This window comes from Streptopelia decaocto, assembly GCF_964273445.1.
Source record: "Streptopelia decaocto genome assembly, chromosome: 12".
In the NCBI taxonomy this organism is placed as follows: Eukaryota; Metazoa; Chordata; class Aves; order Columbiformes; family Columbidae; genus Streptopelia; species Streptopelia decaocto.
In genome coordinates this window covers 11,713,192-11,737,740 of record NC_138667.1, presented here as the reverse complement: position 1 = coordinate 11,737,740, position 24,549 = coordinate 11,713,192, and the positions used below count along the sequence as shown (strand labels likewise).

The window sequence follows — 24,549 nt, the reverse complement described above, 5'->3', positions numbered from 1 at the left end:
TATTGCTAATCACACATGCATGGACTATGATACAAAATCTGCGTGCACAATATGGATTTGAAAGCCAAGAGGAATATATTGGTTTCCACTGTCGATTTCAAAACCATCAATCTACATTTCTATAAGGCTTTTCTACAAGTGATCTGTACTCTTAGGCCCAGTTTATACCTTGGTTTTGTGGGGTTTTTATCTGCACTGTTGCCCCACAGCATTACTATTTGTAACCGAAGTGTCACTAAGAGCTTTTTGGCCAGAGGCATTTAGACCTTCTGTGCCCTAACTCTTCCCAGCTGCTCACTGCCTCCAGCTTCCTCCTGGAAGAAATGCTTATTAGATTATTGTTACATGCTGCTATTCTTTGCTTGCACAAAGGCAGACCAGAGGGCTAGACAGAAGATCTGCTTTCCCTCCCCTCTTCAGGCTCTTCAAAGCTGACGTTTGCTCAGAAAAGATGTATGGACTATGTAGGTCCCTGCATAAAGGAGTAATTATTGCAGAGAGGCACAGAATGACTAGGGTGGCTACTGGCCACTAAGTGATGTTCACAAGGCTGGAAGCAGCAGGAGAGGTTTTTGTAACTGAGGACTGAAGGAAAGCAGAAATGTAGACCAGTATAGGGAGCAGCAGGGAGAGGTATCACATGTCTTCTTCATTCCTGAGGAAAGATGATCAAGCTAGAATTTATATGGGGTCATCACAGTACAAAAAAGTCAGGAAGAGAAATGGCTTGAAGCAGCTCCCCAGCACCTCGCTGCTGTGCAGAGAGTAAGCTGACAAGCAGGAATCTGGTGAGCTGAGAACACAACCACTGCAGGTCCCCTCTGCTCGGTCGCCCGTAACCAGAATCTCAACTGAAATAGCAGCAAACAGTGAAATCCTTTCAGTACTAATTTTCAGTCTCTGTTTGAGAAAGAATCCTTCTCCTACAATAATGGTATTTTTTGAAAGGTTTGTTTTGTCTGGCCAGTGCCTTCTCTTTTTCGTCATTGTGACCTACATACAGACATGATCCAAATAAAAAATTAAAGAGAAAGAGAGCTTTCTGTGACATTGCTTGGCTGAGCCAGCTCTGGAGTTGCTGTGGCCTCTTATTATTTTTTTCACACAGGATCAGATATAAGTTTATACAATTTTCTTTTCTTCTTCACTATCACAATGAATGTTTAAATATTTCTCTTAAAAAAATATCTAATTTACCCACTGAGGGTGCCATTGACGGACACAGCCTTGCTACTCTTACGCTGATACTTTAAAAAAAAAGCCTTGAGTTATGCCTCTGTCGGAATAAAACACAATGAAGTTGCTGTGGGTTAACACATTACCACTGAGCCACAGTAACTGAGACATGGGTTCCTTCAGCTGCCTGCCAACATGCAGTACAACATGTTAGCTTAAATCATTTTCACCAAGACACTTTGATGAGGTTTGGCTGGCACAAGAAATTACTCTAGGGATATGGAATCCAACCCCTGCTATAACTTATATTTAAATCAAGACTGGTAGGATCATTACTACCTGATGAGTGCTCATTAAGCCTGGGTGAGATAAATTTGGTAGTCAGTTCAGCTCCCAGTGGCTGGAGACTTGCTGCAAACTGATTTCATAGCACAAAGGTCTATTCCATTTGGAATAACTCAGGCTGTGAACTGATGATCTCTGTCTGGATCGCCGGCTGGAAGCAGAGTTGTACTGCTGTTCCAGAACATGCAATTCACTCCCACAGCTGGCACCATTTTGATAAACAAAAGAAAAACCAAGAACTGAGCTGCCCTGAAGGATCCTCTGCTTTGTGATTTGTCCCTGCAGGTCAGGGCTGCATCTCCCCAGTACAGCAAGGGGCACTGTCAGGGCTCCTGATTTACCTGCATTCCGGGCATGAACAAAGCAGCGTGGATCCCACTGCAGTCAGTCTGGCACCTCTCACCAGCCCTGCATTACTCAGCAGAGAGAAACAACAGGCATTTCAGCACAGTGAAGGAGAAGCAGCTGGCTAGAGGATGGAGGAATAGAAAGCAGCAATTACACTATTATGGCTATCAAACAAGCCCACATCACTCTTACTTGTGCTTGGGGGTGCAAGGCCAGCTCATATCCACCTTTGCTGCTGATTGTTTTTTTGACAGAAATTGCTCCCTAAACAGTCATGTTCGGCGATTATTTGTCTCCTTCCTTCTTCTGCTGATTACAGCCAGACTGGGATATCCCTGATCCGCATAGAAATTAATATTTTAAAAGTCAGTGCTGTCCTCAAAGGGGCCTGTGCACCATTAGGTCTCCAGATTTACTGCACTAGCAAAGAACAGTGTAGTAATGAGGTAGCAGCAATAGGCTACAAATGAGGAGAAAAGAGCTAAAAGGAAAGGATTTTGTCTTGATACATAACTGACTGTAAACTAAAATTATCATTGAGGTCCTGCCTTTATATAAAGAATTTTCACCAAATTTTGTAACCATGCTCATAGACCCAACTCTGTATTATGGTAACTCTTCTTGATTCTTGACTTAGCACGTGCACTGTATTTTGCCTATGATCATGAATAACCAGAAAGCACCACTATAGAAAAAGAAAGCGTATTTAAACATGGTTTTTTTTTATGTGTTACTCTGTTATATCACATTCTACTGTTTTCTAGGTCTCTGCATGAGAAGTTTTCCCGCAGCTAACAGCAGTTTGTGCAAAATAGTAACTATTCCCTGTGGTATACGACAGTAGCACAGATTTTCCCAGAACTATTGAGAAAGCACAGATATTAATTGCAATATGTGCACTCAGGCTGATACAATTGGCAACAAAAATGCTAACGAATGCAAGGAATTGTATTCTCACTGTGCGAGATGTGTCACAGCCTCATCACCTGCCTTCAGAGTTTAAAGTCCACTGTCTGTTTCCATGTTGTTAATTATCCCAGTCTCTCCGCAAAAGAATGTTCAAGTCCAAGCCACCATCTCAAACCTATTCCCTTCTGAGTGTATTGCTTTACATTAATCCAAAACCAATCACACAATACAAGTACAGGTCCATTTTTCCTGACCATTCCTCTCTCTGGCCATTCACCAGCTCTGTGAACAGAAGAGCCCTGCAATCCAGTTATATTCAACCTTGAGTCACTGGGCGGACCTTCTCTCCCATATAAAGCTTTGTGGTTGCTTTATGCCTATAATGATGGGCTCTACTCGCTTAGCTGTCGGAATTGTCTCATTTTTTCCATCATTTGGGAATGATTCAAGAACTTATTTTGGCTTGACCAGATCTGACTCACCCTGAGTGACATCAGAATCAAATTGAGATTGGTGTAGAACAAGCAAAACTATAGTCAAAGTCTTTCCACTGATGTGACAAATAATTCCTGGCCTCCAATCTGAATGCAGAAGCAGTATTTATCTGGGCCATCACTGGTCCAAGCTTTTATCAACTAGCCAATATGATTTTTTTCTGGGGGAAAAACATAATGAATATCACTAATCCCTTTCATATTAAATTTATGCCATAGAGGAAAAAGCCCTTACAATTACAAAAATCTCACTATACCACAGAGATAAAATTTAAGAAACCCATTCATACATATATATGAACCCCTGGTGAAAAAACAGAAAAATAGTGTCAAATTTCTTCAATTACAATGTACTAAAATAGACATTAGTTTTGAACTATAAAATACTATTTGGTTTTAACAGAGTGGCTTACATAAACATTTAAGATGTTCATATTTCATACATGAGACAGTTGCAAAGTCTGTTCTATGCCTGCAAGTACAGGGTAGGCCGGGTTATGAAATATGCATTAAGGGACAGAGCCAGGTGAAAAACATTGGGCAAAATTCCAAGGGTTTCACTGAACACTTGTTCAATTGTTTGCCAGTCAAACTCTTGTTGAAATCAATGGGAATTTTGCATAAGCAGAGATCAAGGAACATAAATGCTCAAAAACAAGCAAATGAACAAAAATATTACCAAAAAAGTTGGATTCTTGAAAATACAAAAATGCTACAATCACAGAGAATCACAGAATGTAAGTCTAATGTACTACTTACATGCAGTTAGTGACACACGCCATCTCTAGGCTTAGGCTGTGAAAATCAGTGTTTGGTTTTTTTCTGATTCATTCCTTTCTGATCAACATTTGATATGATCCTACTATTGTGTGAGTGCTATCAATGCTGCTTTACTAAAAAAATCAAAGCAAAATTTCTATTGAAAAACACGTAATGGATTGGATTTAAGTTTAGAAAAATCCTAAAGTAGCAGAATTTGACCTGTCTACAACTCAACTGCAGCATCTCATGAGCTAGGGGCATCGATGCCAAGTGATTGCTGTTTACTCATTCTAAGGACCTTAACTTCCTAACTTTTTGCATGAGGGCAACCCTTTGGGAAAAAAAGAAGTTACTCAGAGTAACACTGAAGTTTAGGTAGCTAATTTTTCTTCTGGAGCCACCAGTAGTTTAGACATCTAATCTAAAAAAAGCATATTATCTGTCTTTTTTCAAGGGAGCCTCAGTGAAAGTAATTTGATAGCACAAGGCAACTGAATAACTATATCAATCATGTTATTAACAAAAATGCATCAAATCAGAAGTTGCTCCTAAATGCATCTTCCTCAAAGGTATGGAGGGTGCTTTGTGATGATTGATTATATTCCCATTATTGAATTTTAAACAATACTGATTTTCATATCTTTGATTCTTAATCTCAGAGAGGATATTTTCTCCTTCCTTCTTCTGTTCCTTCCCCTGCACTGCTAAGATATTTCACTGCTTTAGCATTTATAAAGAATCCTAACTGCAACTTCTCCATTATCTTTAAGAGACAGCATGATGTAATCATGTTGATTCTTTTGGGACACAGACCCCATTACACTGGATGATTCACTATACCTTAGTTAATACAGAAATGTGTCACTTGATAGGATACTTCATGAAAATCAAAAACATTTTTGTCATTCAAATGGATGCCAAAGCAGAACAAACTGACCACCCCCAGACATATACTAGATTGAAGGACAAGAACCGGTGATGGAAACATAACAGTAAACATAACATCTAACTGATAGAGTAATCACAGTGGGGTGAAAGTAATACCAAGGTGGTGCTCCAACATTGATTATCTAGACTGCAGAACACAAACACACAAAAAATGAACCTTGTATAAAATGCAGATTGCTCGGAAGCAGTGTTGCAGTTCTAAATCATTCTCAGTCTTTCTCCCATAATAAATAGAATGACATGGTACAGTTCATTTGGTTTTCCCCTCTCTTTATTCCATTAGTTAGCTTGAACCTAAATAGAGAAATCCTATAATCTTGCAAAAAAAAGCAGTTATTAATATGTCCTTTTTCAGAATGAAGTATCTCTATTGCAGTTGAATTTCTATATTTTTCAAGCTAGTATAAACTATGCCAGGAAAAAAATGCATTTTTAAATAAGTTCTCCATGTTTTTGCAGCCTATGCCTACTAGAAGCATGAAGAAAAACAACCGCACTTCTAACCAACCATTACAGTGAACAGAAATAAATTTAGGCTGGCAAAGGTATCTTTTCCTAGCATAGTATGTACTATTCAGCGTGGTGGTTTTAGCTGTAGTAGGGAGGAACTCCATCTGTTAAAATAAACTGTGATACACAGCTACATCAGCATATCCTTGGTACTGCAGACTTGGCCCTTATTCTGTGATAAGCTTCCACATGAGGAATTAGATTAGTACAACTATAGAGAAATGCAGCATAGTTACACCAACATCTTTCCTCACAAGGATGGCAAAATAGTGGTTGAAGGCTTGTATTTTTCTTTTTATTATTTGCTGGGGGGTGGAGAGAGTTTCAGTCAGACAACTCTAGAAATAAGAGAATTTGCATTATAAAAGATACTAACACTGCAAGATCTGACATTACTGCTATTACCGCGGTGAAATAACATCATGTGTTTGAACACTGTACACTATTTTCATGCATTCTACTCCCATTTAAGAATCTGTAGTAGCTACTATTCAAGTTTCCTTCCCTAAGGCAGGCATATTACTTTACTTCAACTTATTCTCTAGTATTTAAATTAGCCAGTAACTAAAAACAAACCACAAAATGTGATGACATTGAGCATTTGCCTAGAAAATACGTTCTGTGCTTTAATTACAGCTTTGAAACTCCCGACCTACAGATACCCCAAGAAACTTTGTAGAAAATACTATACAGTCTCAGTAAATTCCACACTAAGACTTGATGTTAACCAGACAGAAAAAGACGGGACTTTGATACATGACAAAAATGCAAGCATTCCTGCTAACTTCAACAATAGTATAAAAATTGGGCTTTTGCAGCTTTAGAAGTCACTTGACCAATGGGAGAATTGCAAAAATCTGAACAAGCCCATTCCAGCTCTCTAACAGAGGCACATTCACAAAGTTCTGAATTCGGCCTTGCTGTCAGAGCCCACAAGCTGTGCGCAGCTCCGGAAAACTGGGTGATGTGGGGAAAAACATCCCATGAGACAACACAGCCTTCCTGCTTAGATCCTTGTAATGCCCACCCCCATAATGAAACAGTTAAAATTTCACTGAAATGCTCTGAAACCCTGTTCAACATCCCAAAATCACCTGTCAAAATTCTTCACGGATTCTTGCTAACAAAATAACTCACTGAATATAAACAAGAATCCAGCTCTGCACATTCTGCTCTGGCAAAACTTCCATTGACTTCAACTGTTAAGTAGAACACAGACAATGATCATGACAAACAATAAATGCAGGAGCTCATACATAAGATCCAACCACTCTTATCTTACAGAGTACAGTTAAAAGGAATAAACAATGTTTTGCAAATTTTCAAGATAAATTCTACTTCTATTCATTTTCTGCCTTAGTGTTCCCAACAGATAGATATGTAGAAGTCATGGCCAAACACAGGCTGAGTGACACAGTGACAGAGGTGTTATACCTTGGCATTTGTAATTTTATAGACTTTATGTCTGTGACAGGACCAAGGAAAAAGGATTTCTTAGAATGTCCATTTTCACTCTGTCACTCCAAACCTACATTCTGGAAACTTTTGGACAAGCAACATCTACCATCTTGCAAACTTTTCCACTCGTCACCATGTGTCCTTTTCACTGACAGGATAATCAAGTCTCTTATTTTAGTAATCTCTGACATGGTTTTGTGGGCCAGCTGCCAAGCATTTACACTGACATAACAAACCACAGTGGTTTACTGATGACAGTATCAGAACCACGGCCTGTTTTCTTTGGGGATCATAAAATGCTTTTCCTATGGCTATAAGACTTGATAAAGGAAGTCTCTGAATGAGGGCAACACAATTTCCCAACCATTGACAACCAAGCACACCCCTGAAAGACAACAGAGCAAGCTCTTAGCTTGGAGAATTCTTTCTCTTGATGTGCAAACCAATTGCAAATGGTGTTTTCTCAGAGTTAGAAGTTACAAGATAACGTGGTAAGAGCAATTAAAAAATGACCTGACTTTATAAAAGCGAATTGCCAAGGACCATACTGGATATTGCTGATGAGCTCTGACGGGCTGAGGCTGAATACTCCATAAATGGATCCTACCTGGAATTAGATTAGGTAATGGTAAGAAAATGTGTGTCAGATGTGAATAAAATAGAGGTGATACACTTTTCCTTGTTTTGAAATACACTGAGCACAACAGGCGCTACAACTTAAGGTCTACAAGAAAATGGAACATGAGGTGCTGACAAGAATAAAGATGTGTAAGAGAACAGAATGTGATATATTGAAGAGAACAAAATGGTTTATGAGCTAGAAAGAATTAGAGTGGTTAGACGTGCAGATAATCACGAACTTCATAATCAGGACCTAACGGTCATGTTGTCATTTCACTGTGTTAATGATTGAACTCTGCAGTCTTTTAGCCAGACTGTGCCTTTTAAGTACTCTTATTTCAGGGAGCACTGAAAGTCACTGCATGCCAAGCATATTTTACTGTCAATACACAGGGGAACGTTTGTGTCCTGAAAGCAGCACAACATTTTCTTCCTTGCATACTTAATGCTCATAGGGTTTTAGCAAAGAAAGGTCTCTACAACTCCCGGCTAACCAAGCCTGGTTAGACACTGGCACAAATACAAAACTGCTGATGGAATTAAGGCATGTGACATCACAAGGTTATAGCACAGCTATCCTTTATTTCCCGCCTGGAACTCCAAGCATCACACATTTCTTGATGCAAATGGAAAGCTGCTCAGCACAAGACAAAGAAAGAAAGAGATTCTTCAAGATTGACTTCACTGTTAAAGATGAGGTAGGATGAGAGCACTCAGCTCCAGCTGCTGAATGCTACCTGCATACCCCTAGGCTACTGACAAGACCACAAACATGTCCTCAGCTAGTCCTCATTTTAGGGAAAGAAAGTAAGGGGTAAGAAGGACCTTAATTTGAATAGCTACAAATTTGTACTGTCTTCCAAAGAAAGTGAGGACATATGGACACAACTCTCCCAATCCAACCCCTTTCCCAAAAGGATCACTGAGAGCAATCTCCGTAGCTTATTTCCCTATATATTCTGTCTCAATAACTGTGATATTTAAATTAATGAGAAACTTACTTTTATTAAACACTAGGTACCATTAATTATTTTTATCAAGAATGCAAAACCACACAGAATAGACAGGGACACATACAGTCTGAGGGACGTTTTCAAGATGAGAAGAGCCGAAAATACTTGTCTGTGATGACAGTGTTTCTTGACTTGGTAAACCGTGCATGTCAGATGAGGCCTGAGGAAGTAAGAGAGTGGATAAAAGGGAACTCTGGAAAGACAGAAAGAAAAGAGAAACAGATAAAGAATGAATGAGAATGAATCCTCTAGCAAAATGTTACTAGAAAAAAGCTCCAAGAAAAAAGTCTGGCATTGAAAATGGCTAACCGCATTTTTATTCTAATTTTAGTGTGAGAGCATCTGATAAAGAGAAGAAATGTGCATACCGGGCAGAGAGACAGAGACATTAGCATACACAAATGGGCCATGGCCTCTCCAACTGTTGTGTGTTTGTGCGTGTGTTTGCAGACACCATGAGGGACAAATTCAGCCCCAGTGTAACTGGATTTACAAGTCAGTGAAATTGTATCAGTAATTATTATTATCCTGAATATCTTTATATTGATGTGATTATATGGTATGGGAAGATTCCAGCTCAGAGTGGCTTCTCCCCACACGCACATATATGAAAACTGCAGACCCCAGTACCAGCTGGTTCTGTAGTTGGTTTGGGTTTTTTTGTTGGTTGTTTTTCCTTTGGTTGGTGGTTGTTATTGTTTTTAACTGAGAGCTTAACTGGGTGACTTGGGTAAGCTTTCAATATTTTTGTTTGGCCTTTCTGAGGGAGGGGAAGGGCTTGAAAAACTTGGTTACCTTGTCATTTATGCCACACTCCTCCCCTTTGAATGGTTTCAAAGCTGTATCACAGGAGAGGTAGAAAGAACCAAGTTAGTGTGGAATCCACAGTGTCTCCATAGTGTCTCCATTTTATGACTTTCAAAACATCAGGCAGATAATAAACTCAAAGGAAGACCCAATTACGAAACACAGCAGTTATGAATGGCATGTGGACAACAAGACAAGGATGTGAGACAAAAGTTACTCACTCTTATTCAGGTAAACTGTGAGGTCAAGGTGACTTCGAGAGGGACTGCCAATTATAAGCACACTTTTGAAATCTACCTAGAAAATCCCAATACAAATTTGTTCTATTTTGTCAACCTTACTGCGATGCTTAGCTCTGATTTGTAGCCAATCCATATATAAATGTTGCATGTAAGGCACTGTCTAGCTGGAAAATACATTTGCCTTCACCACGCATTTTACTGAAATACATCCAATTGGTCGTGTAAACCAATTAGCAAGAAAGCTAAATGTGTCAATAACTCTTAACTTAAGGACAGAAATTAATTTTTAATTTATGCAATAACTAGATGCATCTGAAAGACTAATTATCTGGTTAGTGTGTTTCTGTCAAGGCTTGGTTACTGTGTTTCTGTCAAGCATAATGCTTAGCAGTTACACAGCACTTTTCATCCTCAAGTTGTTTTTAAACACTTACTATAATTAAACCACATTACACTTTTGTGAATGAAAAGTTATTGTCTGTATTTCACAGCCAGCAAAGCTGAGGCTACAAATAAGTGACAAAGAGAAGGACACAGTGTCAGAGATGCACTGGCAGCTGCTTGCCTCAGCTCGGCAAGTGCAACGGTTCCAAATGATTACTACTCAATTCTCTTTCTTCTATTGTCCCATCTTCTTAAGCTCTGTCAGCACAAAAACCTACATGAGAACAGACTATGTAGGATTCCCATTTCTGTAAGTATTTAAGGTCAGTATTTTACCATTCTTGTTCCTCCTATTTGACATGAGACTTATCTCCAGGGACTGCAGGTAAGGAAAAGCCACCACCTCAACAGTTGTTCTCTTGATCTTGGGGTCAACAGAGCTTGTCTACAGGTACAGAACAAGCTAGAAACACTAGTATGTTTCCACAACCAAAGAACAAAAGAGTTGCTTTGACAAATTATTTCAGGCAAAAGAGACTTTTGTAACTTGGGCAGAAGACTTCTATGAGAAATTCTATTATAAATTAATTACCATGCTAATTCACCTACACTTGATCTTAGGCCTCCCAGTTTATCCCAGTTCCAGTGACAACGCCACCAATGCATTACAGGCATGTCAGTGGCATATGCATTTGAACCCACAGCCTATGCCAAACCAACTACTTCTTCAACAATATAGCCATTAATTTGAGACGGGTGTTTTCGCATGGAGGCAGGCAGGGATCAGGATAGGAATGACGCTGCAGTTATAGTATGGGCTGGAGGATAAAATGCAACACATTTGTATGTGATACAAACAGTCTTCCTGGTACTGCAGGAAAAGCCACATTGTTATTTGTGTTACAGTGGGAGGTAAAGGTCATAACGAGGGTTGAGCCCAATTGTTTTGTGCACCATACAAACATATAAAGAGACCTCATGTACCTTGCAATCTGAATTTCTGAAAGTACTTTAATTGGGAGAAACACTAAAAAAAAAAGAAAAAAAAAAAATCAAACAAACCCTTGGCCAATATACTGTCCAAATAAACACTTCCATTTCTCTACCCCTGTTTGGTAGCTTGTGTCAAATCAGTGAGATGCATTTGTGGAGCAGCCCTTGAGCTGAAGGGATAGTTACCATACATTACTGGGGAAGAGAGCAATGTGCTGCCTGCTCTTGCACTTCCACGGAAAACAAGAGCTCATGAAGTTCCTGTCATTCATACACAAGTACATAGAAAATCCTGCAGAAAAGACTGGGGCACAATTTTACAGATAAAAAAAAGACTTGTACATAACTTTCTTCTCATTCAAATAGTGGCAAAATTAACTGGCTAGCATGTTCCTAGAAATAAGGGAACAAAGGAAAAGGTCAGAAAAAAAAAGGGAAATACTCAGAAGCCCAAACAGGCTCTTTTACTTCAAATGCCAGTCCTGCCTTAAGCATTTTTTTGTACTTTCAACTTTTGAAACACTCCACACTTCTTACAGAGATGCCACAGTAACCATGAGATTTCGTGACTTGAATCAATCAAGAAATAATTTCTAGAATAGGATTTGGAAGGTCATACTGTTGGGAACAACTTTACAGTACAAAAGCTTGGATATTTATTTATACTGAACTCATTGCTATGTTAAGTCAACTGCTAATAACAGGTATCTGATCCGAAAGAGCTCACACGCATCTATGATTTTATCTTTCGCGCATTTAACATCCAATAAAATATTCTAATTTCATGGTCCCGCAAAACAAATCATCTGACCATCCACAAAACAAAAATCCATGACTGTGTTTTAGAGCGGTAAGTTATACCTAAAGATAAAGGAATCTGCATAGCTACAGAAAAAATTCACAACTAAATTTCTATATAAGACACAACTAGACACTTTCTTCTCCAACCCCTATGAAACCTAGGGAGCTTGATTAGAAATATTTAGGCACTTTGACAAAAATACATGACTTTCCTATAAATTCATAATCTTGAAACTGAAATGTAAGCTTTTACTTGCTAATATCTGCAGTTGTGAAAGGACGTGATCACTGTGCAAAAGCAGTAGCCAGATATAGTAAAAGGAGCATACACAAATATTCATGAGTCAGAAAAATTAAAATGCGTGCGTTATAGTTAACTCACAACATTAGAAATAACTCACCATATCCCAGTATACACAGACTTGCCTTCCCCACAGGAAAGATCAACACTGTTTAGACTACTTGAAGCAAATTATTTTCTTTACATTGGGGTTTTTATACAACTTTATGCTAAAATACCATGAGACTCTGGCTAAAAGATCGCCTAAAACTTGAGTAATAATATATCCTATTCTGTTCACTATAAATCATAGTCAGGGAAATCTTTAAATAGGCAGAAAGAAAGGAAAAAAACCCCAACATCTGAAGGAAACCGGTTTTCGGTTTCACTAGATATTAAATTCAGTAACACAGTCCCCAAGTGTGCTGCTCTTGGCACTGAGTCATCCAAAGAGGATAAACCAGCTACAGTTCTGCTCTTTGCAAAACACAGAAAATGCAAACCACATTCTTTTAGAACAGGAAAATTAAATCTTCCTAAAACCATCAAGGAAATTAATCAAAAATTGTTCAGGAAGAACACTTCTATAAGTAATACTCACATCTGTTTAAAGAAGGTGTATAAGTAATTTGATTCCTAAATAGAGTCAGAAATTTCATTACATTTCATGTAGGCCCTGAAAACATAAATATTGTTTTAGCTACAAAATTATTTAGAGACACTAAGGATTTCATGCTTTTTAAAGTACTTTGCCTTAGCACTCAAAATTAAGACAAAAAGAAGCTAGATGCCCCAAGAGACTGGACGCTTAATGCCCGAGGAGATACTCATTAACATTTGCAGAACCTTCTTTAGCTCTTAAGAATATGGCAGTACAGGTGATAATAACAATTTCAGTGTTTAAACTGTGAAAGTAGAGTACCTGTACAGTCAAAAGGACAGATGGTCTTCTGAGGCCACTTCAGCATTCTGAATAACCCACCTGAGAGGATTCCTTTCTCCACTAACAGAGCTCCTAAACTGGCCATTTTGCCTAGACACCTAAATTAGGTCATGTACCTCCCTCTACTTAAAGGACTCTTGAAAATAAACTTTCTTAGTCATTTAGGCCCACGATAGCCAATAAGCATCTCCCAGACCACCTGGTCTATCAGAGCAGATGAATGGAAGAAGTACTTCCCTGCCTGCCATGCTGGATGAAGAGGTGGCCAGATGGGCTGCCAGCCCATTGTGAGGCTTGTAGCTCCACTGAAAGCAACCAGAGTATTTCACACCTGGCTCAGACGCAAGGCAGCTCATGTGCTGTCAGAGACGTCCCAGTCCACCGGCTCCTGGCAGGTACACTGGCACATCTCTGGCCCACAGCATGATGAACGCTGAATTGTCCCCACAATTCTTTGAAAAGGCTACCCTGCAAACTGCACTGTAGGATGTCTTGGTCACATTTTAGACTTATTTTGATTTATTGAGTTATAATCAATAAGTTAATTTTTAAATAACAATGATCACAGTCTGAGAAATACTATAGACCTAGTTTTTAGTGCATGATGACTTTTTATTAATAGTAAAATAATGAAAGGTATTTTATTAAAAGACAATTATAATGTATGCATGCAAAACTAGAGATAAGGTTCTAGATGCCAAGATATGAAACAATAACGGCATTAGCAATTGTGCATCTTCAAGGTGTTTTATTTTATCTGAATGGAAAAATATGTGGAGATACAATATGGATACCACCAGTACGTACAGATGCATGGATTTCAGAAGAAATCAGTCAGATTACAAGATAAGACAGGAACTAGTTTCAGACTCACATTTCTGTAAACTATAAAATAAATGGGAGACATGTCAGCAGTGAGTTAATGTCAGTGCTGTGCCCCAAGGGCTCACTTAGAGCTGCATTTTTTTTTTTAAAGTAACCCCAACTATGGTGATTGATTTACATCAAATCTCCACATGGACATTAGGTAAAGCCCCAGTTATTGACTTCTCTTGTTCACAAGGAATTTAGCACGTAATTAACTTTTGAAATTGCAGGGTAGACTTCTGGGGCCTGTGTGCATGCAGTGAGATTTTACAAATCCTTTAATGATCATTCATAAATGTAACAAAATGACCTCTACATTCATATAGCTACAAAAATCAGTAACCAAACATTACAGGAATGACTGATTAGTTTCTCCTTCCATACCAATTTTCTGTAATAAATCATTAATGAAGTTTCAAAACAGCCTAAATGTAATTAACAATTGAAGGGCCTTACTTTCCTAACTTGTTATAGAAGCAGTAAGTCTGCAGCTGACCATCAAGATCAAATCTTCACTTTGTTTGCTTACATTCCTCTGCATTGCTTACATACATTGGCTTTCATTGGTTACACTTTTGCTTTTTAAATAGGAAAACCTTGAAAATTTCCTAACAATAGCAGAATATGCCTTGCAAACACTCAATAACGTTAAAATGGGTTTATTAACACAGTACAAAACTGTGGTCCCTTAACCCTGACTTGTGGGGTCACAGGAAGCTATTGCCACTGATTCAGAGTGACACGGGGAGAAAAGTGTGATGTTTCCTGTAACACGCTATTTCTCAGTTTTGTTGCTGAAAAGCCAGTGAAGACTGGAGCTATTGAATGCATATAAACCACAATCCCTTTAATGTGTGGAGTCACAAAGTCTCAGCAAGGTTGTTAGAACTTCAAATTGTAAACCTCTAATCTAAAATTCTTACACTCCAGACTAGATATTAGGAAAAATATCTACTATCCTGCTATAACCACTCCCTACAAATCTACACGGTCAGCTTTCATATCCCTATACTAAGACAGATGAGCTGCAGCATGAACAGGCATAGTGAACTTATACATATCCAGCTAGCCTAGATACCGGAACCACCACAATTTCCAGCTACTGGGCAATTACCAGGGTGCAGCCCATTTTGGAGACTGCTATCACAGTTTCACTTTACTGGTAGCTAAATCAACTTAAAGAAAGCTGAGTATTTGTAGATATGCTGCAATCATGCACTTAGCCTTTACTGTAACCCCGATTTTACTCCATTGATGTATATTGTTCCATTACATCCTTGCATCCAACCACAGAAAGACAAACCCTATCCTAAAGAGATTACAAGCTAGATGTAAATTAAACAGAAATTAAATGTTGATCAAAGGAATTTAGGATGGAAAAAAATTATATAGCAAGCATTTTTTTGTTAAACTTACAAGTTTCATCCTGCACCTACATGCCTGCTGTCAGTATACTTTCATTGAAGGGTTACCTATGGCATCATATTTATGTCGGCCATTAGAGTGGTATATAAATGTCCTTATTTACCTCTTTTTGAAAGCACATATAGCACATTTCAACATACAAACTGCAAAAGATACTGCAAAAGAGCTGTTTACATTCTATTTTAGGACCTCCTAGTAGCTTAAACTGTTTGGGTCAAGCACATAATCTCCTCTGTTGTTGCAATGAAACAATTCAGAGCGTTAACAAGCCACACACCCGGGTTTGTTTCTTATGCTCAGCATAAGGGTTGCTGGGGCCTCCAGTAGATGTAAAAGATGACAGTTAACGTTTTAATGGTAACTGTCTGCCATAAGCAACACCTGCTGAAAAGCAAGGTGGATTTCAGTGAGCATTAACCTCGCTGAAGTTTTGCAGGAGGAAATCTTCCATTTTACAGCCCTCATCTACATAAATCCGAATTTAACATAACAAAAAGCCTGCTGGGCTGAGCTATTGGATCTCAATGTCCCATCAGCTCAAGGGCTAAGTAGTTTCTTTGTATTGGTTGGTAATTTCTTGTAGGCTCAGAATTTACTGCCATCCTTCTATGCCAGGGCACAGCAGCACCAGAGAAACAAACTGCGCCTGACTGAACTGGCCAGCTAGCACAATTAAAATCACGACCCGTATGAAGCATAAAACAGCATGGCCTGTGTAGATAGTAAGGACCATGACAGTTCTGGCCTCCCACCATGAAAGCTGTCTGGCAACTTTGCTTCTGCAAACTTCCAAGTAAAAGTGTTTGGAAGCTTTTGAAATATAGTACTATGTCTCCTGAGTTTAAAACAAACAAAAAAAGCAGATTTATATATATGTGTGTGTGTGTGACTATACATATACTTGTACCCCACTAGCTCTTCTAGCTAGTGTGATGCCTTTTCCTCACAATATTAATTTATTAATTTTGGGATGAACAAATAGGTTACTACTAACATAAGACCGTAATAGGGAAAACAGCATTTGAAAATATGATCACACCTCAAACATGAAGAACAGTCCTGTGCATGCTGAGCATGGTTTGGTCTCCTGTTGAAATACAGCTGGAGCACCTCCAAGCACCACAGTGAAATTCTTTGCGTAGGAGAGCAACGTGAAAACAGTTCTGGTGTTATGTATGAGCTATCTTTACTAATATGTTTCTTCAATCTGTCCTAGGACTCATCTGAATAAGGTAAAAAGTTTCTGGGAAACAAGTCTTAATTTTCTACATGTCATATGTTGTCACAGTCACACAGAACAAAAATAATGAGGAAACAACAGCAGAGTCCTTCCACTCCTACAACCATTTATTTTATACCAGGCTTCTTCAAGATGAAAACTCTTTACAAAGCATTTGCAACTTCTGTGAAGTCACTATTCAATTCTCCTTGGCAAAACATACAGAAAAACCTGAAATCTCAGATCTGAATTAAAACTGAAATCTTTGCACACAGATAGCTTTGAAATTAAGGTAACTCAGTAGCAACACAAATCTTCTCATTATTCTCTGGAATTCCAGCAAACATGTTCAGCTGTAGGGGCTCCTAGACAGTTGCCATCTTTCAAAGCATTATGGCCTTAGGATAGGGAATACAGATCTTTTACAAATACAGACTAACAAAATTGTTTTAAAATTATTTATGCAGATATATTAACAGTAGGTAGTTTGGGAAAAGCTTACCCAATCTGATTTCTTTTAAGCCACAGATCATACGCTGAATCCATCTGCTGTTTCTCTGTGATACAGGCTGCCAAAGCTACAAGCATGGCTGGAAAAAAAACAACTTGTAATTCAGTACCTACTACTCCTTCCTCCAATAAATACATTCTATTCTACCCACCCACACTACCATACCATTTACTTAACAGATATGGTGGTGAAACAGAGAAAAATGTATTAAGGAGTTTTATATTTAGCAAATTCATTTAACTATATTCCTAAAGTATTTGTCTCCAAAAATGCATCTATTAGTTCTTACTGATGTTCCCATATGTACATTACACACTTTACACCACAAATAATGCAGATACGATGTTCACCATGCAAGGTAAACCACTATCAGGTACAAAAGGAAGAGCTTCTATATCTGTTATGTAAGTAAAACCACTATGATCAGAACAGAGCAAATTAATCGTGCCTTTATGACTTACTAAAAATCCTACAGCTAGTAGCTTGCAAGATCATGTTTTAGTTGCACTGAGTTCTACATAGCTTTTTTTGCTGTTACAGAAGACTATTTCATGTACTCATCTATTATCACTAAAAATTCTTCATGTTACTGTATTGCTTTAACTACATGTAACTCTCTTTTCCTACAATGAAGAGAAAAAATATGAGTACCAAGCCTTAAATCTGATCAAAGATTTTTTTTTCTCATACCTCTTGAAAAAATTTCATTAATTCTTCATACTTATTAAGTTTTTACCTGACAACCCACAGTGTAGCTTTGTTTCTATTGTAAGCATATGGTAGGTAGCAAATTTGAAGTTTGCCAATAGAAATCAATAACATGAAAAAAAAAATGAATATTTCATTTTTAAAGAAAAATTAATGGATTTTACTTATTACTTTTCAGAAAATTTCATTTGTTGCTTAACAATATGTTTCTTATAACAGCACTTGGAAGAACAAAACCATTCATGCTGTAAGATCACTTTTGTCTTTCTATCTCCAGTTGGTCCCACGTTTCTTCCTTGGCCATTCCTCCTTCTAACAAACCCTCCTTTCTGCAAACGACCTGGCTTCCCAAAATGTAAACTCATATATAACACATTAAAACTTTCCTTTTACACTAGTTTTTGTTTAGGAAATACATTTCCCACCTGAGGGAAAAAGATGCCCACACAGTAACAACTATTGATGGCAAAGAGAAGAAAAGTCCCTGATTCAGAACATCTGACTGGATAACGTTCACTCTGGTTCTACCCTTCCCATCACTTCACCTTTACCCCATGTACCTATTTCACACTACTTAATCTTTTAAAGCGTGGATTTACTTCACAAAAGACACCAGGCCCTCTATCTTCCTCCCGTTCTCCCGCTCGCCACGGTTCCTCACTCAGCCCGTTTCCCAGGGAGGGCCTCGCTCGCCCCCACCGCGCGGGGCAGGTGGCGGCACAGACCAGCAGCACCCGCTGCTTACAGCCGCGAAGCGGCGCTGCACACGCCGGGAGGCAGAGCCGGCCTCTCCCCACAGAGGTGCCGCCCCAGGGTCAGCGAACCCCCCGAAGACCGCCCCCGCCATCTTCCCCCCGCGCCCTCTCCCGACCACCCTCAGAGCTCCTGCCGGACCCCGCGCGGCCCCTGCCTCATGCCTCTCTGACAGGCATTCGCCTCCGCCAATTACCGGCCTCCTACGAGAGCGGCTCCTCCTTCCACCAATGAGATGGCGGAACAGCCCTAAAGGCCCAACCTCTCTAATCTGTAACGGCCTGTAAAGCACTAAGCCACACCCCTTCTTCCTCTTCCCGGCTCTTCATTGAATGAAGCCCTCGCTGGCCAACGAGAAGTTTCCGCTGGGCTTGACGGACTACTCCGCCCTCCAGTAGAATTAGAGAATTGCACCTCGTCCACCAATAGGCTGCCGGGTGCGAGTTTAGGGGGCGGGCTCTCCTTCCCAGGCGGGCGGGGAAGGCCGTGGTTATCGATCCCGCTGCTGGAGGGAGGCGGCGGTGAAGCAGCAGAGAAAATGGCGGCCATGGCTGCGGAGGCGGCAGCGACTGCAGCGGTGCCGGGCGATGGGGGGGCCGGTGAAGCTGAGCCCGAGATGGAGCCTATCCCGGGCAGCGAGGCCGGCGCGGACCCTCTCCCTGCCGTCACCGAGGCGGTGGAGTCGGTGGTGCCTGATGGGGAGGAGGCCGACGGGGGGAAGGTTGCTCCCGGCGAGGCCGAGGAGCCGCCGCCTGTGCAGCTCGCCCGGAGCCCGGCTGGGACGCGGGAGCCGGAAGCTGAGAGGACGGAGAAGCTGCCGCCCTCCACCCCGGAGGTGGGCTCGCCCCAGGCCGAGCACCGGGGAGCGCTTAGCCCGGAGCCCGAGGAGCAGCCGCAGCCCTGCCCGCCGCCTGCTGGGCACCCTGAACTTCCCGAGGAGGAGCCGCAGCCCTGCCCGCCGGCTACTGGGGGCTCCGCGGAGCCGGAGCCCGGGGAGGAGCCGTCCCGGCCGGAGGAGGAGGAGCCGGATGCTGCTGATGCCGCCGCTGTCGAACCCAAGTCCCCGGTGCCCGTGGCTCCGGCCGGAGGGGAGACAGAGGCTCCGCTGCTGCCCGGCTCCGAGGTGCGGGTCACCCTGGATCACATCATCGAGGACGCCCTGGTAGTCTCGTTCCGGCTGGGAGAGAAGCTTTTTTCTGGGGTCCTCATGGACCTCTCGAAAAGGTGAGATCTGACGGGGGAGCCCTCCCGAGCCCCCACCCAGCCACCGCGGCGGCGAGCTCGCCCGGAGCCGCCTGCCTGCGCCGCCCTGCGCCGCTCCCGCCCTCGGGGGGAGCCCCGGTCCCCGCCCAGGCGTTGTGGGCTCGGCCCGCGGCGGGGAGCGGCCTGGGTAGGGGCCGTGGGGCGCGGCGGCAGGAGCTCCGCTTCGCTCCCTTGCCCTGCCCTTCCTGGGAGGCCGGACCGCGGCTCTGCCTGGGGACAGGCGGCCCCTGCCCGCGCGTCCTCTCCGTGGAACGGAGGCAGCAGCTCACGGGCATCCTCCTCCTCGACCCTTCTGGAGGGGGCGCGGCGGGGTGAGCAGGGCCCCTCTCCCGCCCGGGGCCGAGCTCCGCACCCCCGCTCGCCGCCGGCCTCACCGCCGGATCGGGGAGCGGGCCCTGCCCGGGGTTGAGCGGCAGCCGGCCCGCCCGGTTGGTACTGCTGCCCTTAACAACGGTGGTCCGGAGGGGGAATGAGGAAATGGAGAGCTGGGAGAGTGGGAAGCACATGGGCACATCGTTTTGGGTTAGGCTGGGATTCGCGTCGGGCCTGTAGCATCTCTGTCTGCTGGGGAAAAGGGACGTGAGCTACAGATGTTGGCATTTATTCCAGTCTTCTAACAAACGTACAGACCCCGAGGTCTGGTTTTCCTGTTGGCTTGTGTCTTGCATTGCCTAGGTAACCTTGGATTTCAGTACATAAAATTTTTCAGAATAATGGTTTTCCAGCCAGGCTATTACAGTCCAGAAGTGCAGTTGTTAGTACTGATTGCTCCTTGTATGCAATGAATGAGGTGAAGTTTAACAGTTCTTAAATACCCTTTTTTTTTTTTTTTTTTTTTTTTTTGAGGGGAGAAACTGTTATATATCACAAAATAACTTAAAGCCTCATCAGACCGAGGTTAGGCGTTTGCTTTTTTCATTGCCTTCCTGCAGCAGGACGTTCTTGGGAGGCAGGAGTCACCAGTGATACTGTATATCCTATGAACTGCCTACCGTTTACAGGTGAAAATACCTCTTCATTTTAGCGTTTATTTTCCAAACATATAAGGTTACTATGCAAGTACATGAGAGAAAAACGAAATCTGAACAGGGCTATTATTTAAAATAGTTGGTATGCAAAAAATGCAGTGGTTTTCCCCCCAAATTTAAGCTGCATGTGTGCCATGTGTGGTCATACATCTTTTATCACTCCCTTTTACATTAGCAGTGCTTGTTTAATAACTTCCTGTAATATCAACAATGCTTTCTGAAAAAAAAAGTATTTGAGACCAGCACTTTTATCCTGGGCTTAGCTTCTTGGTTGGTTTTTGAAACAGGACCGCCTTTTCTGAAAACCAAGTTCTGCATAATGTCGTGGAAGTAAGCTTTAAATTTGTCAGTTCTTGTGGTTTGAAATGCTAAGTTATCAGTTTGTCTCCTGAAGCCAAGTACTAAAATGTGATCTGCAAACTGTACTCCTAGTATGAAATATTTAATGTCTTGACGCAGACCAGAAGGCATTACAACTGAAGTGTAATGTTAGTTAGCATTGGTTCTTTTGTAGGTCCGGAATTATACCAGTGATTATATTGTTGCCCTGCTTAGCAAGGTGACAGAGCATGTGCTTCTGTACTTATAGGGGTCCACAGACGTGAATAAAAATATCAGCTTCTCCCTTACTCCTGAAGGAGATCATATCTTACTAAACACACATTGACCACAAACATCCTCATTTGCCTGAGGTTTTCTTGTGCACTGAGGATCCTTCTCTCATGCAGCAGATCTCTGTAGCACTTTGCAGCAAAGATCATCTGTAGCAGGCAAACTGCTGCTTTTGCATTGAGGCTTCAGCAGAAGCTGCATCTCTGTTTTCCCTGTTGTTAAGCACAGGCCCTGGGGCAAGTCTTCACAGTAAGAACTGTGGATGAGTGATACATGAAGGCTTTTGCTGTTACTCCTAGACTCTTACGCAGTGGAACCACTTATTCCTTTCTCTCCATTGATATGATCTTGGACTTCCTTCAGAGGTGCTTGTTTCGTCTGAGTCCAGAAGGTGAAATTTAAATTCTAAAAGCCAAGCTCTTCAAAGTACCTGGACAAGAAGAACTGAGTTTCTTGACATAAATTCTATAATATTTGGCTGGTGACAAGTAAATGTAGATGAATAGGAGTCTCTGTTCAGATGTCTCAGAGCAGGAAATGCAGCGGTAAGCGAACTCTAGAAATAGTCCAAGAACTTGCTACCTGTAAGAAGCTAAAGCATTTTCAGAAAATAAGTGTTACATGAATGCCCAAGATTTAAATTTTATTCTCAACTTTCTGGCTTTGATGGTAAGTGACTGAACAGTAGTACTGCTTAGGTATTAGCTTTTCTTTACATCTGTTTATTTTTGTTTTGGGTAGCAGCATGTGGACTTGTAGAACATTAATTTATTTCATGAACTTCCTTCTGTATCTGTGGCAGGCCTTGGAATTCTTATTAAAAAGTTTTCCACTGGACTTAATTTTCACCACTCTTTTTTTTTTTTTTTTTTAAATCAAAACCACCTAAATTCTAGCATTCATTTACATGAAAACACTGGGATTTCTAGTATGGCAGAAAGGTGGTTACTGAAGGATTTCTCCACTAGCTCATTCAAATTCATGGGAATAATCTTATAAACTTTCCCAATGCCAAGGGGATCAATACCTTTAGACTACCAGTTCTTATTAAATAAAAATGAAATTTTGTATTAGAATTTACTCATTTGCTTCAGAAAGTGGCAGTGGTGTGTTCACTACCCATGCTAATACTGTTTTCATCATATACTCAGAAGAAAATTTCTAGTCCTTTTTGGATCTTAGTTTCTGCTTTCCCCTCCAGGGCAATGGAGGTGTTACTTCCCTACAGTGCTAAGAAGAATAAGTTTTAATGACTGTTTTAAAAACTTATCCACTGGAGTATTTTTAGCCTTCTCAAGTGATGTGCTCAATGACCTGAACTTCAAGGTGAAAGAAAAGCAAAAATGCCCCCATATTTTTCTGGTTTAAAATGGTTGTGGTTTTGGTTTATTCTCCTAATTCTATTCCCATTGTTGAAATGATGCACCAACTTTGCATTTTATTCTTGTGGACTTTGATAGGAAGTCAGTGGTGTTTGTATTGAAGGTCTGATTTCCTCTTCCTCTCCTACCCCCTGTAAATAGGATGTCCATTTAGGAGTTCATAACACAAGAACACAAGCACCTCAGTGTTCAGTGGACTTTATTCCTACATGTATTTGAGGTAAGAAAGTATTTTCTGTGCCTGTACTAATGGCAGTCTTGTGTGCCTGTCAGCAGCTGCACATGAAGTTTTGAAAATCAGCAGAAAATAGGAATCTGGACCTACTGAGTCCCAAATCAATTTCTTACACAGTAAATCATCACTTAAAGAGGAACATATCCCACTTCTGTTACTCTAAAGGCTTATTGCACAAATTAAAAATGCGATCCTGCTGTTAAACTTTATTACCACTGTTGCCATTACCTTTTAAGTGCCTTATTGCATGCTAGGGTAAGGTTCTGGTGTGGGTTCCTCCCTGTGCACCTGACAGAGTTGTGCTGACAGGAGAGCTGGGAAATGCAGCCAGCTACCAGGCAGAAGGCAATCGTGTCTTGTTTTGCCAGAGTGAATAGTGCGAGGCTTCATGCAGGACCATAATTAATTTTCTATGCCGTTGTACAAATTGTCATCAAAAACTACTTGTTAGATATTGGGCTTAAAGAAGGCTTGTAAGCTTACCTGTGTCCAGCTGTGGTCTAACACTGTTTACTTAGGGTATATGAGATGTTAATGCCACCTGCTGGCTCAGAATTAGTGTAAACCTTGCTCTGCACCTGGAGGAAGTAGACAGTAAAGAAATATCTGATGAGTGTAGCATTTGTAAATCTTAAAATGTAGGATCAAAAATGCGTGGGCTTAATTTGCTCTTGTGGAGTGAGATGTTATTTCTTCAATCTTTTTTTCCCCTTCCCAAAGATTAAGGGAAGGAGGTGGATTAAATTTATGTTCTCTTGTTTTGCCGACAATCAGGACTTGGTCTTTCTATTGCTTTATCATGTGATTAAAATTTTGCTTCTAATCCTACGGATGTGACGGACACATATGTCTTCCTGTTGTGTTGTTTGTTTTTCTCAAAGCTATTTCCATTCTGACTTGTGTGTGATCATAGTAGTTCTTGAGGGGGAAAGGGAGAGCAAAAAGTTGTTTTGTGGCTTAAAAGCCTTAGATATCCAAAAGATGCCCAGTGTGTTGCTAGTACCCAGGTGTTTGAAATTATATCTGAATTGGGGTTTGGTTATGGAAGATAAAAAACGCTTCCTGCAGCAAGGTATGCATGAACTATATGATAAAAATAAACTTTTACAGACAGCTTGAAATTCTTAAAATCATAGCAGCAGTTTTCAGGTACAGCATTCTTTCTTTCTAGGTGGCTCTTGAATCCTGTGCTGTTCCCAATTTATTCATTGAACTTTCTACAGAAAAAAAAAATAAGCATAAATAGTGAACTGTTGCATCCATTCACTAGTTTGTGTTGTCTTAATATGCAGAATGTCTGTTAGATTTTAAAAATCATTTACCTTTAGCACTCATTGAAACTGCTGCTCTATGTATACTTGCATGTTTGGTACGAACTCTACAGGGTGAATCTAGTGTGGTGTAACCATATATGCCAAGAAAAATGTGATGGGAAAAAGAGGTAGTTTCAAGTTGAGAAGTTCAAGATCTGCTGATGTGAGAAGGAAACAGCATAAGTCTTACTTGAAAAAA

At 40.9% G+C, this 24,549-nt stretch overlaps 2 protein-coding genes and 1 long non-coding RNA gene across 4 annotated transcripts in view; 1 reads left to right on the top strand and 2 right to left on the bottom strand.

Annotated features, from left to right (window-relative positions):
* Positions 1-19,066, bottom strand: part of FABP6 (fatty acid binding protein 6) — a gene marked incomplete at its 5' end in the record, with an annotated part of 38,632 nt that extends 19,566 nt beyond the window's left edge. Inside the window, 3 exon segments of the mRNA XM_082063997.1 lie at positions 17,048-17,123; positions 17,127-17,135; positions 18,941-19,066. Coding sequence (XP_081920123.1) covers positions 17,048-17,123; positions 17,127-17,135; positions 18,941-19,066 — 211 coding nt within the window.
* LOC309445337 lies at positions 8,653-11,105 on the bottom strand. Its single transcript, XR_014185267.1, has 3 exons — positions 10,354-11,105; positions 9,380-9,423; positions 8,653-8,777 (listed from the first exon to the last, which is right to left on the bottom strand). It is a non-coding gene; the product is annotated as an uncharacterized lncRNA (long non-coding RNA).
* Positions 19,056-24,549, top strand: part of PWWP2A (PWWP domain containing 2A) — a gene marked incomplete at its 5' end in the record, with an annotated part of 29,901 nt that continues 24,407 nt past the window's right edge. For both annotated transcript variants that reach the window (XM_082063996.1, XM_082063995.1), the window contains one exon: positions 19,056-19,741. In XM_082063996.1, the coding sequence (XP_081920122.1) occupies positions 19,056-19,741 (686 nt within the window). The remainder of the gene's footprint in view (positions 19,742-24,549) is intronic.